Source organism: Mustela nivalis, assembly GCF_964662115.1.
Source record: "Mustela nivalis genome assembly, chromosome: 4".
NCBI lineage: Eukaryota > Metazoa > Chordata > Mammalia > Carnivora > Mustelidae > Mustela > Mustela nivalis.
The window spans coordinates 788,795-805,410 of NC_139023.1; the positions used below are offsets into that span (position 1 = coordinate 788,795).

The 16,616-nt window shown below is 49.7% G+C and overlaps 1 protein-coding gene across 1 annotated transcript in view; it reads left to right on the forward strand.

Moving 5' to 3' along the window:
- SCD5 (stearoyl-CoA desaturase 5) overlaps nt 1–16,616 on the forward strand; it is a 143,997-nt gene that overhangs the window by 101,487 nt on the left and 25,894 nt on the right. The window contains exon 3 of the mRNA XM_082726513.1: nt 6,480–6,685. Within this exon, the coding sequence (XP_082582639.1) occupies nt 6,480–6,685 (206 nt within the window). The remainder of the gene's footprint in view (nt 1–6,479; nt 6,686–16,616) is intronic.

The following is a 16,616-nucleotide window of genomic DNA, read 5'->3' on the forward strand; positions in this document are numbered from 1 at the left end:
TTTTTTTTTTAAGTTTTAATTCTTTATTTTGAAATCATCTTGAACTTACAAAACACTTGCCTAAATGGACGAGGGACCCTGTGTACCCTTCACCAGAATCACGGGCTGTCGACATTCGGCCTCACAAGCTTCCTTCTTCTACTCTCTCCGAGTGTGTGCGTTCTTCGGCGTGACGATTTCTGGATCATTTCAGAATAAGCTAAAGACATCATGTGTCTTCATCCCCAAATACTTCTATGTAGGTCCTAATGGCAAAGACATTTTGTAACCACTTAGAACATGGACCCAAATCAGGGGATTAAATGCCAGTAAATGCTATGTCCAGGATACTGGCCTTACAGTTCAGGATCCTGCCTTACAGTGAGTTGCCCCTTTGGGATCCTTCCATCTGGAACAGTGCCTCGGTCTTGCCTTGTCTTTAGGACTTTGACATTTTTGAAATCCGCAGATCAGTTATTCTGTAGAATGCCCCCGTTTTGCCTTCCTCGTGTTTCCCCCACCTACATTCCGTGCGTTTTTGCTGGGAATGCTGCGTTGCTCATCTTGTGTTCTGGACATCAAGTAAGAGGCACGTGGTAGCACTTCGTCATTACACCATTGAGGGTGGAATGAACTTTGATCACTTAGTTAAGGTGGTGTTTACCCAGTTTCTCTCATAAGATGACCACTTTTCCTTTTGTAATTAATAAGTAATTTGTGCCAAGATATCATGAGCCTGTGTAAATATTTTTCCTTCATCACCTTTTACCCAGTAGTTTCGGCATATAGGGGTGATTCTTCCGGGAATCAGTCATTGCCGTGGCACCTACGAAACAGTGATTTTCTCACCCCATCATTTCTTCTGCCTGTCTGTCTGTCTATCTATCTATCTATTATGGGCTCATGGACTCTAAATGTATTACATGGTTTAAAATCCATTATTATTATTCATCTTAATGCCCCAAATTATCATCGTATTATTGCAGTTTGTTCAGTGCGAGGCACTACAGATGAGCTGCCCTGTCCTTTTTGACCTGTGCCCATCATTTTTTGAGCAGTTCTTTACTTCCTGGTGCAACAGAATATACCACATTCCTCTTGCACTTTTCCTTGTGCAAGTCCCTACACCTGCCATTTCATCAGAGTCCTGACTCCTTTGAAAGAGGAGTGAAGTTTAAAAAACGAGATCTGAGGGCAAGGTGTGCCCTTTGCTGCTAGGCTGTCATTCATTTCTAGGCCTTTCTTCCCTGAAATTTTGGCCTCCGTGTGAGGGACATACAGCCCAGGACACTGGAATATCACTGACAGAAAATACCTCCAAAAGTCCAATTGAAAAGTTTCACAGGAGGCCAACTCGTCTGCCAAGGCTACCCAAGCCATTTTAAAAACGTGTGCTAAAAAGGCGGTCCCTGTTGTAAGAGACCTGAACAACGGAGTAATAAAAGAAACTACAAAACGCCCCTTTCCGTCTTCGTAATCTTGAAGTTTTATCTGCAAACCCTTCTCACATCCCTGAGGCTGGCGTCCAGCCCTTTCCCAGCTTACAGCACCGCCCCAGGCCAAGCGCCACAGGAAGGCTGGGGAGCAGGTGGGAACTTGCTTTCTGGAAGCTACAGTTTGCCAGGTGCTGTAGACTTCTGCCAGGCCCTCTTGGGACTTTCCGGGCTCTTCTCACGGATTGTCAGTGCTATCTGGAGGGATATCAGTACTGGCCCGGTCTGAACAATGGGGAAAGCTCGGAATGTTCTTCACTGTTTGAAAAGTGCAGCGTTGGCATCTGAACTGGAGGAGAATAAATTCGGAGTCGAGAGACTGAGACCAAGTCTACTTCAGATGAGCTTTATGGCCCCAAAGAGTGGAGGCAGCAATGGCTTCTCTTCTTTGACCCCCTTGATAGAATGACTTTTTCCAGACAGGAAGCTGTTCATTCACAAGACACATACGCACACACGCACACACACACGCTTTCTCTCTCCTCTAAAATCTGCCGTTGGAGCTGACATGTTGGCCCCAGCTGGTGTTTCACTACCGACTGGAAACAAAGGTGTATCATGGACAGCAGCGGAATTCCCTTTGGCCATTTTCTGAGGCCGCCTGGTAAGTTTCCCCTTTTGGAGTGTTGAGTCGCTGGAGCAAGGACAGCGTGACCACAGCAGTGCCTGGTCAGCAGTGGACATCTGCGTGCAGCCAGGCTGGGGGAAGCCAGCCGGCTGGCCGATGATCCTGCGCTCAGATCTGCTCCGTAGGACAAGCTGGATGCCCTCCTCTTGCTACCAGGTGGGATCGGTGAGGGCCTCAAAAGACAGGGTCCCCTCTCGCCATCGTAGAGGACAGGATTCAAGAATTTACTTTGAACATAAAAGGAAGCTGAGAGAAGGTGCTTCAGAATCTGCTTCCGTGGAGCTGTCGAGACTGATGACCTGTGCTCAAGTCCAGGGTCACCCCCAGAGGCCGTGCGTGTGGAGAAATTTCACCACAGGATCAGTTTCCATTTCCACGGTCTCAGCAGGGACCCTGGTTAGGGATGTGGCCTATGATGGAGAGTGAAGGGTTAAAGGTACAAGAAGCAGGGTGCATTTTGGGAAGGGCACGGTCATACTCGTATTGGTGTGACGGGTTGATGCGTGCTGATAGGAAAAAAAGGTGGAGGAAGAGCCGTGGACAGAGGTGGACCTGACTGGAGTGCTCGCTGCATCTCACTCTGTCGTGGAGTTTCCCCAGACACGGGCGGATGGCGGAAGCTGGGCGGTTTTGATGCAGGAGCATAGAAATGTTTTTAAAAATCTGTTTACCCCCTATGACAAAAGACAAGCTTGTTTGTTATAAAAATTTAGAAAATGCAAGCCAACTGAAAGAAAAATTTTAAAGATTTTTTAAAAATTTATTTATTTGAGAGACAGAGACAGAGCGAGCACAAGCAGGGGGAGCGGCAGAGGGAGAGGGAGACGCAGGCTCCCCCCTGAGCTGGGAGCCTGACGTGGGGCCCGTCCCGGGACCCTGAGATCATGACCTGAGTCGAAGGCAGCCGCTTCACCATCTGAGCCACCCAGGCGCCTCTAAAAGAAAAAATGTAAAAATCACCCCCATCCCACTTCCTAGGGAAAACCTCTGCAAGCAGGTGGGCTTACGTGCTTCCTTCATGTGTCCTGGGCTCACACACACGTTCTTGTTGAAATTGTACTTACCATTCTTGAAAACGACTTCTCATTTAACCGCTTTCCCTCTCATGTCTACAGTACAATGTCCTCTTGTTAACTGGCTTTTAAGTCAAACCCAGCAGATGCTTTTGTTAGAAACCTCAGAGTATGAGGTAGAACGGAGAAGTGGCTCGCCTCACGTCCTCCCTTGCAGTCTCACCCCTGAGGTGACCCGGAGGCTTCTTTCCTGATATTTCTCTCGAGAAGCTTTCTGTGACACGCGCGAACCGAATTCCGTTAATACATCACAAGGTCCTCAGTGAAATCCTGTCATGTGGAAGTTCAGGGTTTGTCCAGTGTCGCTGTGGTGAGCATCGTGGCGGTTAAGTCTCCGCACACAACCGGGGTGGTTTTCTTTGGACAAATCGTAGAGAACAGGTCCCTGCGTTGAGGACAGGCACAGTTTTAACGCTTTCATACGGGTAGCCTGTTGCCCTCCACGGTGTGGGACAGTGTCACTCTCTCACCGTGGGAACCGAGTTTTATTTATTTTGTTAACACTGAACATCGCATAACACGACGCGGGTGAGCGACCCGGCCGTGGGGCCGGCGCTGCTGTGGGAGCCGCCGGCCGCCCCCCCAGGCTGCACCGCTGCCCCCCGCGGCTCTGAGTGCGGACGCGGTCGTGGGGACCGAGGGCCGCAGGGTCGCAGACGTGCGCGGTTTCAAAGGGTCGGTCCCGAGAATGACACGAACCAGCTCCTGAAGCTTCTGCCCCGTCGTTGGAGCCACGTTCCCTCGGACTCGGCTTTCGCGGTAAAAACACAAACAGGAGCGGAAGATTCTAAATCCCGTGGGGTGTCCGGGGCTTGGTCACGGGCTCAGCCGGTCGGAAAGAGGCCCAGGCCTGGTGTCGTCCCAGCGCTGCAGCCCCGCGGCCCCGGTGGGGAAGGCGTCTGCAGAGGCCACAGCAAGCATCTCGCTCCGACCCGTCCTCGCCGTCCCCCGGCCGCTGTGACCGTCCTCAGCCGAACTGTGGGGGACACTCAGGACCCTCTGCTCAGGGTTTTCAGAGAACTGTGCTGCGGCGAAGGCCGGGGCAGCCTTTCGGCGAGGGACAGGCGCGCGTCCGTGACAGGCGCGCGTCCGTGACAGGCGCGCGTCCGTGACAGGCGCGCGTCCGTGACAGGCGCGCGTCCGTGACAGGCGCGCGTCCGTGACAGGCGCGCGTCCGTGACAGACGCGCGTCCGTGACAGGCGCGCGTCCGTGACAGGCGTGCGTCCGTGACAGGCGCGCGTCCGTGACAGGCGCGCGTCCGTGACAGGCGCGCGTCCGTGACAGGCGCGCGTCCGTGACAGGCGCGCGTCCGTGACAGGCGCGCGTCCGTGACAGGCGCGCGTCCGTGACAGGCGCGCGTCCGTGACAGGCGCGCGTCCGTGACAGGCGCGCGTCCGTGACAGGCGCGCGTCCGTGACAGGCGCGCGTCCGTGACAGGCGCGCGTCCGTGACAGGCGCGCGTCCGTGACAGGCGCGCGTCCGTGACAGGCGCGCGTCCGTGACAGGCGCTCCCTCGGGATCTGGAGGGGGAGGGAGGGACCTTGTCCCCCAGCACGCGAGCCGAGAGCAGAGGGAGGCCGCGTCTCTGCGGTCGCTGTCCCAACACACCCACAGGCTGGAGCACACGTTGGCTGAGCCTTCATGGGGCGTCTGCAACCGGGGCAGAGCATCCCCCGTCCCGCGGCGTCCGTAAGGGCGTCCCAGTACATGGACGCAAAGGAATAGATCGGTCCTTGGGCTGCGAGGGTCTTCACCAGCGCTGGACATTCCTTTCCGACCCCAGACTCTGTGACTGTGGAATAAACACTTTCACTCTTTCCGGCCACCGTGTCTAAGTGCTCCGGGAATCCACAGACCTCATTCTTACCCAGCAAGCCCGGCTGCGGTTCTTGCCCTGCGTGCACAGCCAGGAACCTCTCTTCTCTTTCTGTATTCAAAGTCGAGCTCGTGACTCTTACGGCCTGTCTACCTCCTCCCTCTCTGTCCTGTTCCCCAAGAGTGAAACCACTTGAGAAGCTTCCAGTGGTGGTGTTGGGTAGACAGGGTTGAGGAGGCTTCCGGCAGCATTGGGTGAGCCCAAGAAACCAAAAACGCAATGAATCCCCTTTGGATTGAAGAAACTGCTAGAATTTTGAGAACAAAACTGTTCCCCTTTCTCATCGCAGGATGAAGCCAGCAGGTGTGAACGGGCTGGTTGCTACTGAGAACGTGACTGAGGCCTGAACACGATGACCTTTTCTTTCTGTTTTTTTAAAGGGCTTATTTCTGTTTTCAGACTACTTTCCTACCAAAAGCACTACTTCCCATTGAGGGCGGCCCACTCGGAGTTTTGAAAGCATTATCAGAGAAAAAGAAAACCGAGTCTAAACGGAAAGTCTGGAGATCTCAGTGGCCCATGACAGAAGATAAGGTCTCGTTAATGCTGTCAGCCTAAATGCCATTGGTTCTCGTCCTGGATGGCTCGTCCGGGGCCTCCAGTCCCTTGATACCTTCCCTTGATCTCCCATCAGGAGAGGGTCAGTAGGCCATGTCCCCCTGTGTACCTGAGCCCCACCCTGTCTGTGGCTTTGGCAGAATCCGCCGGACAATGCTGTTCCTTCCTCGGGTTCGGGAGTCTGTCTTGGGATTCCAGTCAGCACTGCGTGTCTGTGAGGCATTCCTGCTTCCAGGGCCAGGCCAAGTCTATCAGATTCCTCAGGGAGCCAGGACTTCCCTCCCTCCCTGTGGCACCTGGTAGAGCAGTCCTCAAACATTATTATTTGTGTCTTGGTATTTGAGAGATTTGGTGAAGTCACTCTTTCAGTTTTTACTTAACTGGCTTCCTGGTGTCTGTAAGTTGGACGCAAGAATGAGAGCGAGGCCAGAGGGACTGGGGCCAGGCGCCAGACTCCCTCACACTGGAGGTGGCCCCTCTGCTCTGACAACCAGGACTTCATCTTGAGACTGGGTCTCTCTTTTCCTGACAAGAATGATCTCCCAGGAGACTTCCGTCGCCTCCACCAGAGCTTTCAGGTTCCCCCTCTCGCTCACTCGACAAGCCTGGACCTCCTGCAGGGGCGCGTCCCAGACACAAGCTCAGAACCGTACTGAGGAAGGATTTCCTCTTGTTTTCATGGAACCCCCCAGACCAACCCCAGGGACTGAACTCGAGGTGAAGACATTGCAGGTTGACTGTGGGAGCAAAGTGGACGTCCGTGTTGACGGTGGTGGGGAATGTGGTCCGGGGAGGCTGCGAAGCTTTCCAGGTTTCGAGAGGCTGCCGGGGTGCGCTGTCTCTTCACTCAGGGTCTGTGTTCTCCCTGCAGAACGACATCTTCGAGTGGGCCAGGGACCACCGAGTCCACCACAAGTACTCGGAGACCGACGCGGACCCTCACAACGCCCGCCGGGGCTTCTTCTTCTCGCACATCGGGTGGCTGTTTGTGCGCAAACATCAGGATGTCATTGAGAAGGGGAGAAAGCTTGACCTCACCGACCTGCTGGCGGATCCTGTGGTCCGATTCCAGAGAAAGTAAGTGAACAGACACCGGAGAGCTGTCGGGGGACAGGACCGAGAGACAGAGCGCACTGAGGTGCATTAATAACCCCGAATAATTCTCACAGCCCTTGCCCTAGTCAGGACTTACCTGTTTATTCATTTCCTTGCTCACTGCGTCTCCCTGTTTACACGTTTGTTTTCGTTTTAATTTCAAATCGAAACAGATTTCCGTCAAGCCCAGTGTGCTTTCCCTCAGACCGTCCCCAGGACTGATCTCGTGGACTCCGTTTCTGTGTTCCCCGGGCCTCCGTCCATGGTGGGGGTGGGGAGGACTGGCTTTACTTTAGCAAAACCCGACCCCCAGCAGCCCTGGGCTGGCTCCGGTCTTGTAGTGACCCCTAGCCCCCTCCCCTGCCTCCTGACGTGCTCCGGCGGCGGGATTCCACGCAGAGAAAATGTGCCCGTGTCACAGAGCCCCGGAATGCGTGTGTGCGCGTGTGCGCGGCCGGCGTCAGCTGCGCACGTCCGGTCGGTCAGCGCGGGCAGAGTGAACTATTTTAATCGTCACGTGGGGAGGATGGCCTGTAATTGTGCTGGCGACCAGAGGCCGGGTGTTTTTCACCTTTTAGCCAGGAAGCTGCATAGACCGTGTCCATGTAGGGATTTGCAAAGTGGACCACTATGAGAGCATTTATAAATGGGCTTTTTGTCCCAAAGTAATGGATTTATGTGCAAAGAGAGACAGTTTATGGATGGCACTCTGGTTAGAGCCTTAAGATAACATGGTGAAAAGTGGTTGCCACAAACCATCTCCACTGACACTCAGGAGTCATTTGAGGACTTACCCATGGAAACTTCTGGAAATAGAACTGGAGGCTGCACCTTTGTGTGGCATAAGCGGTTCTTGCATGAAAGGAAGTATTGCTTAGAACCGTGCTCGCGTCCCCTCGGTTTCCATTCCTGCTTCTGTTGCTTTCCCCCGAGGGTCTCTGAGTGGCTCAACACAGCTCTTTCAGGGGGACACACCAGCAGCTTCATAGCAGAAAATAACAAGGTGTTTTCAGTTAACAATTAAATTGTTTGTTTGTTTTGGTTTTTTAACCGTGAGCTGAAACTGTTAAGTCATTAAAGAAAATCTGCAAAATTCAGAAAAGTAGGAAGAAAGTAATTCACAGTCCTAGCACATAAACACAGCCACTGCTAGCGATCTGTAATACGTCTCTCCATATTTTACCCGTACAGTGATACACTTCACGTGATGAGAGTCGTACCACTACGCTATTTCGTCTTGTCTTTTAACTTCAGGTTCTCTTAGAGGCACCGTTGTTGGAGGCCGTGTAAGCTCAATAGTTAGTGCACAGTTTGTCTAAGCATCACTCTGCAACTGAATATGTGTGTCATTCCCAATTCTGTGACACAGATGATGTTGCTATATAACTAGTAATGCTTTGGGACAATCAGGCCTTAGATTAATTTGAAGAGCTCACGTGAGAAGACAAAAGATCTTCTGTTTTATTAATGAGAGTGTAATAGTCTGAGTTTCTCTCACCATAAAAATAGAAGACTTTTCTTCATCTTTTTCCTTAAAAAACTGTGGTATTTTGATTCATTAGGTGTGTGTTCATGGTACACATGTCCAAAGACTATTTCTAAATGCAGGCGGAAGAACGAAGCCTATTTCAGCATGTTCCCCGAATAGTTACTGAGAACATCTTCCATCACCAGCCCAGTGACCTCAAGGGGCTGTAGCTCTCATAAACCATCCACTCCTATATGTCACTGAGCTCCTGCCAAGAATTGGTGCTGAAGATAGAACCTTAGAGATTGGTGTCTGTACCCCCTCAGTTTGCAGACCGGCTGGGCACCCACAGATAAATTCACAAACAGTCACACCCTAGTGAGAGTGGTGCTGCAGTAGAGCGCCACAGGGAACTGTGGGGACACGGTGCAGGCTGGCGGGGGTGAGGGAAGGCTCTGGAAGGAACTCGCTTCTAGGTCAAGATCTGAAAGATGACAAGAAGGTGAAGATGGGGACAGGACATTGAAAATGTCTGTCATACATAGAATGACCCAGAACCATTTAGCTCGTGCCTTCCATTTTGCCTGTGGGAAAATGAATAGACAAAATATAGGTAGAAAGTTGGAGATAGAAACCCTGTCTTGGTCTTTTGGGGCTGCTCTAATGAAGATACCATAGACGACGTAGCATAGACAACAAACATTTATTTCTCACAGTTTTGGAGGGTGGGAAGTCCGAGGTCAAGGTGCCACAGATGCGCGTCTGGCGAGAGCTCTCTTCCTGGCTCATAGGCAGCCGTCTTCTCGCTGTTGCTGCGCTGCGCAGAGCAGGGCAAGGACCTCTCTGAGGTCTCCTTGGTTGGGGCACTAATCGCATTTGTGCGGCCTCCACCCTCCTGGCCTAACAGCTTCCGAAGGCCCTGCTTCCTAATACCGTCACCTTGGGGACTAGATGTCCACAGGTGAATTCTGGGAGGACACATTTACTCGTGGCGACCGTCCGCATCTCCGAGTCGTCGCTCAGTGTCCTTTTGACCATACCTTGCTGTTGGAGCGGGATCACAGCGGCTCTCTGAAGGCGGGTGAGTCCTCCCGTTCCTGGTAATTACCCGCCGGGAGAACACAGAGGTCCGCAGTCGGAGATGAGGCTTAAAGTCGCCGCGGGGACAGGAGATCCTGAAGGAGAGAGCTTCCGGGACACGCGCGGCGCCGCCGTGGGGCATTTTCACATCGAAACCGGCTTTCCTGGCCCTGCCAGTCGGGCCGTGGAGGCCACGGATTCCTTTAAGAGTGAGTTCTTGAACTTGGGGTGTGAGTTGGGGCAGGAGTGGACCCTGTCGTCGGCCGCTCTGTCCCAGGAGGTCGCAGTGCTTGCTACCCTCAGCTGAGTGGGGCCTGCGGGGTGACAGGCGCAGTCCTGGGCCACTTCAGTGGCCTTATAGAGCTCCTCCCCTGTCAGAATCTGCCCCTGCTCCCGTGTGGTTTCTGAGGCCGCCAGGCCCTGTTCCGGTTCCCGTGCCCGGGGTCTGCAGCTGATGCACTAATGCTGGTGGAGATGCGGCCCGAATCCAGCAGCTGATGCACTAATGCTGGAGTAGATCCGGCCCGAATCCGGCAGCTGATGCACTAATGCTGGTGGAGATCCGGCCCGAATCCAGCAGCTGATGCACTAATGCTGGAGTAGATCCGGCCCGAATCCAGCAGCTGATGCACTAATGCTGGTGTAGATCCGGCCCGAATCCAGCAGCTGATGCACTAATGCTGGTGGAGATCCGGCCCGAATCCAGCAGCTGATGCACTAATGCTGGAGTAGATCCGGCCCGAATCCAGCAGCTGATGCACTAATGCTGGTGGAGATCCGGCCCGAATCCAGCAGCTGATGCACTAATGCTGGAGTAGATCCGGCCCGAATCCAGCAGCTGATGCACTAATGCTGGTGGAGATCCGGCCCGAATCCAGCAGCTGGCTGATAAACTTGGGCTGGGCCATCCCCATCATGCTTACCAGGCGCCTGGTGGCTCAGTCGGTGAAACGTCCGACTCTTGATCTCAGCTCAGGTCTTGATCTCAGGGTCATGAGTTCAAGCCCCGTGCTGGGCTCCGTGCTGGGTGTGGAGCCCGCCTTAAAGAAAGAAATCCAGCCTTGATCAAATTACACATTATACAGTATAATAGCAGAGAGGAGACAGTGGCATTAGAGACAACTGGAAAACAACACATTTCAAGCTATAGTTCTAGACTTTTCTTCTGAAATATAATTTTACCAAGGCTGTTGTAACAAACAGACTACTTCAATTTCGCTGTACTGTCAAGTTGTGAATGACAAAAAGGGAGACAGTAAGGGTGAGAGGAGAGAAGCTAATGGTATCCTATTTAGACTTGGGGATTAAGCTCTGCCCTAGTGCTGTCCTACAAGGGCTGTGCTTCTCCCCGTGGGGTAAGAAGATCACAGGCAGTCTTCTCCCACTTGTAGACCAGGCCTTGGGGTCCAGGAACCTGGAATCCCTGCCCAAGTGTCTGTGAGTCTACTTCCAGAGCCTACCCCAACCTCTCCAGGGCTGTCCTGGTGGGAGGTGTGTGTACCCTAGTCCTGAAGCGTGGCCAAGACGCAGCGCTGGCCTGAAAATGAGCTTAGATGCGTGAGCTCGGCTGTCCACAGAGATGGGCAGAACTAGGGGAGGAAAGAGACATGGGCAGGCCACAGGCTAGGGGCCTCAGGCTCTGCTCCCCACGAATGTTGGGGCGAGCCTAGAAGGAGGCCACTCATAAAGTTGGCAGTGGGTCTGTCAGAGGAGTTGTGTTTGGTCTAAGCAGAATAGAAGTTGATTCACCTTACATATGAAGGAATCACGATGGCCCAGGCCACGGCAGCATCACAGGGTCAGTCGAGAACCCAGTTCTTCTATCTTTTGCTCCATCAGCCTGAGCACCTGACTTTCATTCTTTCGTATTACGGTCCACGGTGGTCACTGGAGCTCCAACCACAGGCAGGCAGGGGTGCGGGGGGTGACACTGCTCACTTGAGTCAGTCACCTGCGAAGAGCTTTCTCAGGAGACACGCAGCCTCTCCACACCCCTGTCACCAGCCGTGTGTGCATTCAAGGGGAACTGGGGAACGCGGCTCGGGGTCCGCCACAGCACCCCTGCGTAAAACCCTGGTTGGTTCCTATGGAAGAAATTGTGAACTGATACGGGGCAAGCAATGAGCAGTTGTAAATAACTAAATAAATAGTTACTTAACTAATTACTTAAGCAAAATGACTGGCCGTCACAAGTTACTCCGTCTGATGTTTTCATTATTAAGCAAGTGAGGGGCCTCTCTGGCACCATTTTGTGAGCAGAAACTGGAATCTCACATTTTTCAGAGATGGCGGGACGAGGGCGAAATTCGGAGGCTCTTCCTCCTAATGCTTTGCTTATCCCATTGAGTGCCCTGTTAGATAAGAAATTTCCCAAGAAATCACATGCAGACGCTGTCAAGTGCATTTTTAAAAAGATTTTATTTATTTATTTGACAGAGAGAGATCACAGGCAGACAGAGAGGCAGGCAGAGAGAGAGGGAAGCAGGCTCCCTGCTGAACAGGGAGCCCGATGTGGGGCTCGATCCCAGGACCCTGGGACCATGACCTGAGCCGAAGGCAGAGGCTTTAACCCACTGAGCCACCCAGGCGCCCCTGCCATGTGCATTTTTGAAGTAACTGACAAGGACGCTAATCTAGTCCAGATACACGAAAACAAGGTTCTTGCCTCATTGCTGTGGTGATGGGATAAGCTGAGAGAAAAGGGATCCAGAAGAGTGAAGCCCTGGGAAGGATGAAAATGTACAATTTCTGCCCTTCCTGTAAGACTGGCACTTGAATGGCTAGAAGTCGGCTTCACTTCAGTTTCTCGGCTGGTCTGCTACCATTAGTCTTTTTATTCCCTCAATGATGACCACCACATGTCTCAGTGACACCCTCTTTTTTATGACTTTATATGAATGCTGTGTCTAAACCCCACATGTACTTCTGTGTTCGTGACATCAAGGAGCCAGGCCAGAGCAATGAGACAGGTCTACAGTTGACTCATCCTCACTTCTCCGTCTTACCCCTTGTCTTCCGTGTGGGCAATCCCCTGAGGAGTGGGATGAGTCATCTGGGAATTTACACAACGTGACCCCAGCTCTGCTGACCAAATCCTTTGCTCTTCGGTCAGGCTCCATGTGGGGCTCCCAGGGACTCTCTGTTCTGAGTCCATCTGCCTTGCAGAACTACCCTCGCCGTTGCTAAGTTAATAGAACAGTTCTTGTCTAGATGACAGTTATGTTGAGAGGCTAAGTGCCTCGAAGGCCTTGGTTGGTTAGTTGTATTTTGCAGAAGACTCTATGGAAATAATCCTCAAACGAGAGACCCTGGATGATGAACTATTCAAACACCGAGATGTGGGTGGGACCTGGGGACAGACGAGGAGGCCGTGCCCTTCGAGCGCAGCCACCCTCTGCTACTTCCTTGCTCATCAATCACGCTTCGTTTGACCACTGCCCGTTTCCCTTGGGTCCTTGGTGGTCCTGCAGCAGCAAACCCAAGCTGGCCCCAAGGGAAGCATCACTTTTTTAGGCTGTAGGCCGAGCCCAGCTCTCTGCCGACTCACACCTTAATCACACAAGCCGTGAGGCAGGTGGTGTTGCTCAGAGGATTCCGCTTCCTTCTCTTTCCCGCACGTACCACTCGTCCTCCAGCAACGATACCTAGAGCGTCCACTGCGTGCCAGGAATGGTTCTAAGTGCTGGTGATGGGACCGTCAACAGGAGAACCCGATTCTGGAGGACACTCGTTCCCTCTGCCCAGAGCTCCCCCATTTGAGTTTGGGAATGGGAGAGAGGAAGGCCCACCATGCATCTGCCTGCCTGGGCCTCTCTCTCTATGACAAGACACTTCTCTGCCCCCTCCCCGTCTCTCCTGTCGCTCAGTCCCTATGACACGATTGTGAGTCACACCGTGTTCTCCAAGCTAGGATGCTCTTCCTCTTGCACAGTTTTATTAGAGAATAAAAGCCATTTAGCCAATTGCTCAGGCAGACTTTTTCTTCTTTTCAGGGAGAGATGAGGATTTTTTTGTCCTCTGCTCTCTCCTCATGTCACCATCTAGCTCTGATTCAGTCTTTCCATATGTTCCCTGTGTATGTAAATATTCCCTCCCCTTGAATCTTGCCTTCATTTCCGAGGGGCAGTCTGTCTTGGCCAACAGCCTGAGCCCTAGAATCTTCTCTCCCATTCTACCCTCACCTCAACTCTTTGCATCTTATCCTGGTGCTGTAGAAGTTTTGAAGATAAAATCACTTTTGTCTTTGAATAGTTGTCCCTGTGTCCAGCTCTGCTTACCGGAAGTTTAAATTCTGAATCTGTAAGTTCCAAGGATGCAAAGAACTCAGCTGAAGAAGCCTGAACTATGTTTAATTAGACTTCTTTTGTTAAAAGTCAGTGGAAGAGCTAGAACGTCCTTTCCTCTTCTTAAACCTTTGGCCTCCCTAAAGCGACTGATGGTGATAGCCAGAAAGCTGAACTGTACTCTGGGTTAGCAGAAAGAGATGATTCAATGTTGAGTTATGGCATCAACACCAACATTTCCCCATTTTAGTGGTTAAAAATTCTGGAGAGGGAGAAACCAGTGTGGCACATAATTCAACAGCTTACTTTGACTTTTTAAAACTTTCCAAGTCAAAATATTATTTGTTTGCCTCTGCAAGAGGTACTTTTCCTGTGAGAACTTTGTGAGCGTATGCCAATTTGCACCTCTCCCTCTCTCCACCGCCCCCCCGGGTGCACAAAAATACAACAACTGCATGGATAGTCCTTTTTCTTTCCCCACATTGACCATTCCATGTCCATGCGAAGTCCCCCTGGCAAGATGAGGAGACAGTTTCTCAAATGTCTGGAATCTCAGGACTTCACTTACCGGCCTGTCGGATGGATTAGTTAACAGGTGTCAGTGGATCCTTGAACTGCTGTTCGTTAAGTGATACCCTAGCTTCGTTGTTGGTGGCAGTGAAGCATGTTCGTATATCTTCGATACACTTAAGCAACCAATAATAGAAGCCATTTATTAATTGCCTGTTATGTACTTACTTTGTGTCTTTCACACATTATCTCTGATCCTTTCAATAACTCTATCATGTGGATGATGGTATCTGGATTCTGGACTTGAAATCTAAATATTCTGGCTCCCCGTGGCCTCAATTAACCATCAAAAAAAAGAATAGCAGATGTTTGCACTAAATTATCCTTTTTCTACCAAAATACTACTTTACTACCAAAGCTGAGAAGAAATCTTAGCTAAGTTTTAATGTAAAAATTAGGTAATTATATAAAAGTCAAAGCAAGACTAAATTCTATGAAAGACATTTTGGTGCAAGTGTAAGTTCTCAGTAATGCCTAGATACCATCAATTCCTGACTCTGTTTCTTGACCACATAGAGAATCATCTTCTAATATTTTCCTGGAGTAAACAGTCCTTCAGTCATGTATGTGGCTCTAGCTCCCAGACTTCATCCAGTAGAGGGAAGGTCCGTAAGTCTTAGAAGAGGCTTATATTTATACTTATTTATTCTCTTAAAAGTTAGATGTATTTCCAGTGGCTTATGCCACCAGGAAAGCCCTTTTTGCCTTTTCATTGTGTCTTTTTTTTAACCAGAAGGACAAAAAAGTGAAGAAAACCTTTCATAACAGAAAATTTTCTCCAGTTATTATTTCCTCCAACAATTACCTTATAAAATTGTTCTAATTTCACAACTCTTGGCATCCATATATGATCTTTAAAAATATTTAAGACAGAAAATAAGAATAAAATTTTACTTTTAGTACAAAATGCAATAGAAGTTCATTGCAGAAAATTTAGCAAGTGCAAGTAAACCTTATAAAGGATAAAATAATCTGTAATCCTTCCACTTAGGGAAAAAAATCAGATAAAATTTGGTTGTATATCCTTCTGAAGTTTTTTTTAATGAATCATGCTCTGCTTTCTTTTTACAAAACTTTATTCATACCCTGCATACGGTTTCAGAGTAATTAAAATAACAATGGTGTCTAGGGGACTCAGTCAGTTAAGTGTCCAACTTTTGATTTTGGCTCAGGGCACAGTCTCGGAGTCATGAGACCTTGATGCCTGCATCAGGCTCCACACGGAGTGCGGAGTCTCCTTGTCCCTCCCACTCTGCTCTCTGCCTCCCAAATAAATAAATAAAATCTTTTTAAAAATAAATAAAAGTAATTAAAATAGGAAGAAATGTATTTAATATTTGCCTTCTTTATTTCTAGCCTCTTTGTTTTCTGTGTGTGTGTCCTGATTTCCACTTGATGCCATCCTTCTGCCCAAAGAACTGCCTTTACTGGTTCTTGTAGCATCGGCCTTTTGGCAATGCTTTTGCTTGTCTGAAGGTCTTTGTTTTATCTTCATTTTTGAAAGGTATTTTTATTGGAAATAAAATTCTGGATTGGCAAGTGTTTTTCCTAAAGATTTAAGAAGATGTCAGTCACTTGTCTTATGCTTTGTATAGTCTCTGAGAAGTCTGCTGTGATTCTTCTTACTATTCCTCTGCATGTGATGTTTCTTTTCTTCTCATTGTCTTCAAGATTTCATCTTTATCTTTGCTTTTCAACAGCCTGACTCTGGATGTGTCTAGGGATTTTGTTTTGTTTTGTTTTTGCTTGTTTTGTGAGGAAGCAGTTATCCTGCTGGAGATTCTTTGGGCTTCTTGGAACCGAGACTTGTTGTCTTTCATTAATTTGGGGGTAATTCTTTGTCATAAGCTTTTCAAATTATTTTTGGCCTTGTTTTTCCTCTCTTCTTCTTTAGGAACTCTAATGTTACATGATTTGATATTTTTCCACAGCTCTTGGAGGTGCTGTTCTATGTAAGTCACTCCTTTTTAACTTACATTTCCATTTGAATGATTTCATTAACATCTTCAACTTCGGTAATTCTTTCCTTATGTTTTGTCGCCAATGAACCCATCAAAGGAATTCTTTATCTCTGCTACTATTTTTTAAGTAGAGCATTTGCATTTAACACTTTTATACTTTCTTCTTCTCTGATGATATCTTCCATCCGTTCATGCATATTGCCCACCTTTTTCATTAGCTCTTTTTAACATATTAATTATAGTAAAGTCCCTGAGAGTTGCAATAGCTGAGTCATCTTTCAGTCTGGTTCTATTAATTCCTTTATCTCTCTCTCTCTCTCTCTCTTTTTTTTTTAAGATTTTATTTATTTATTTGACAGACAGAGATCACAAGTAGGCAGAGAAGCAGGCAGAGAGAGAGGAGGAAGCAGAGAGCCCACTGAGCAGAGAGCCCAACGTGAGGCTCGATCCCAGGGACCTGGGATCATGACCTGAGCCAAAGGCAGAGGCTTTAACCCACTGAGCCCTCCAGGTGCCCCAATTCCTTTATCTCTTGACAGTGATTTTTTTCC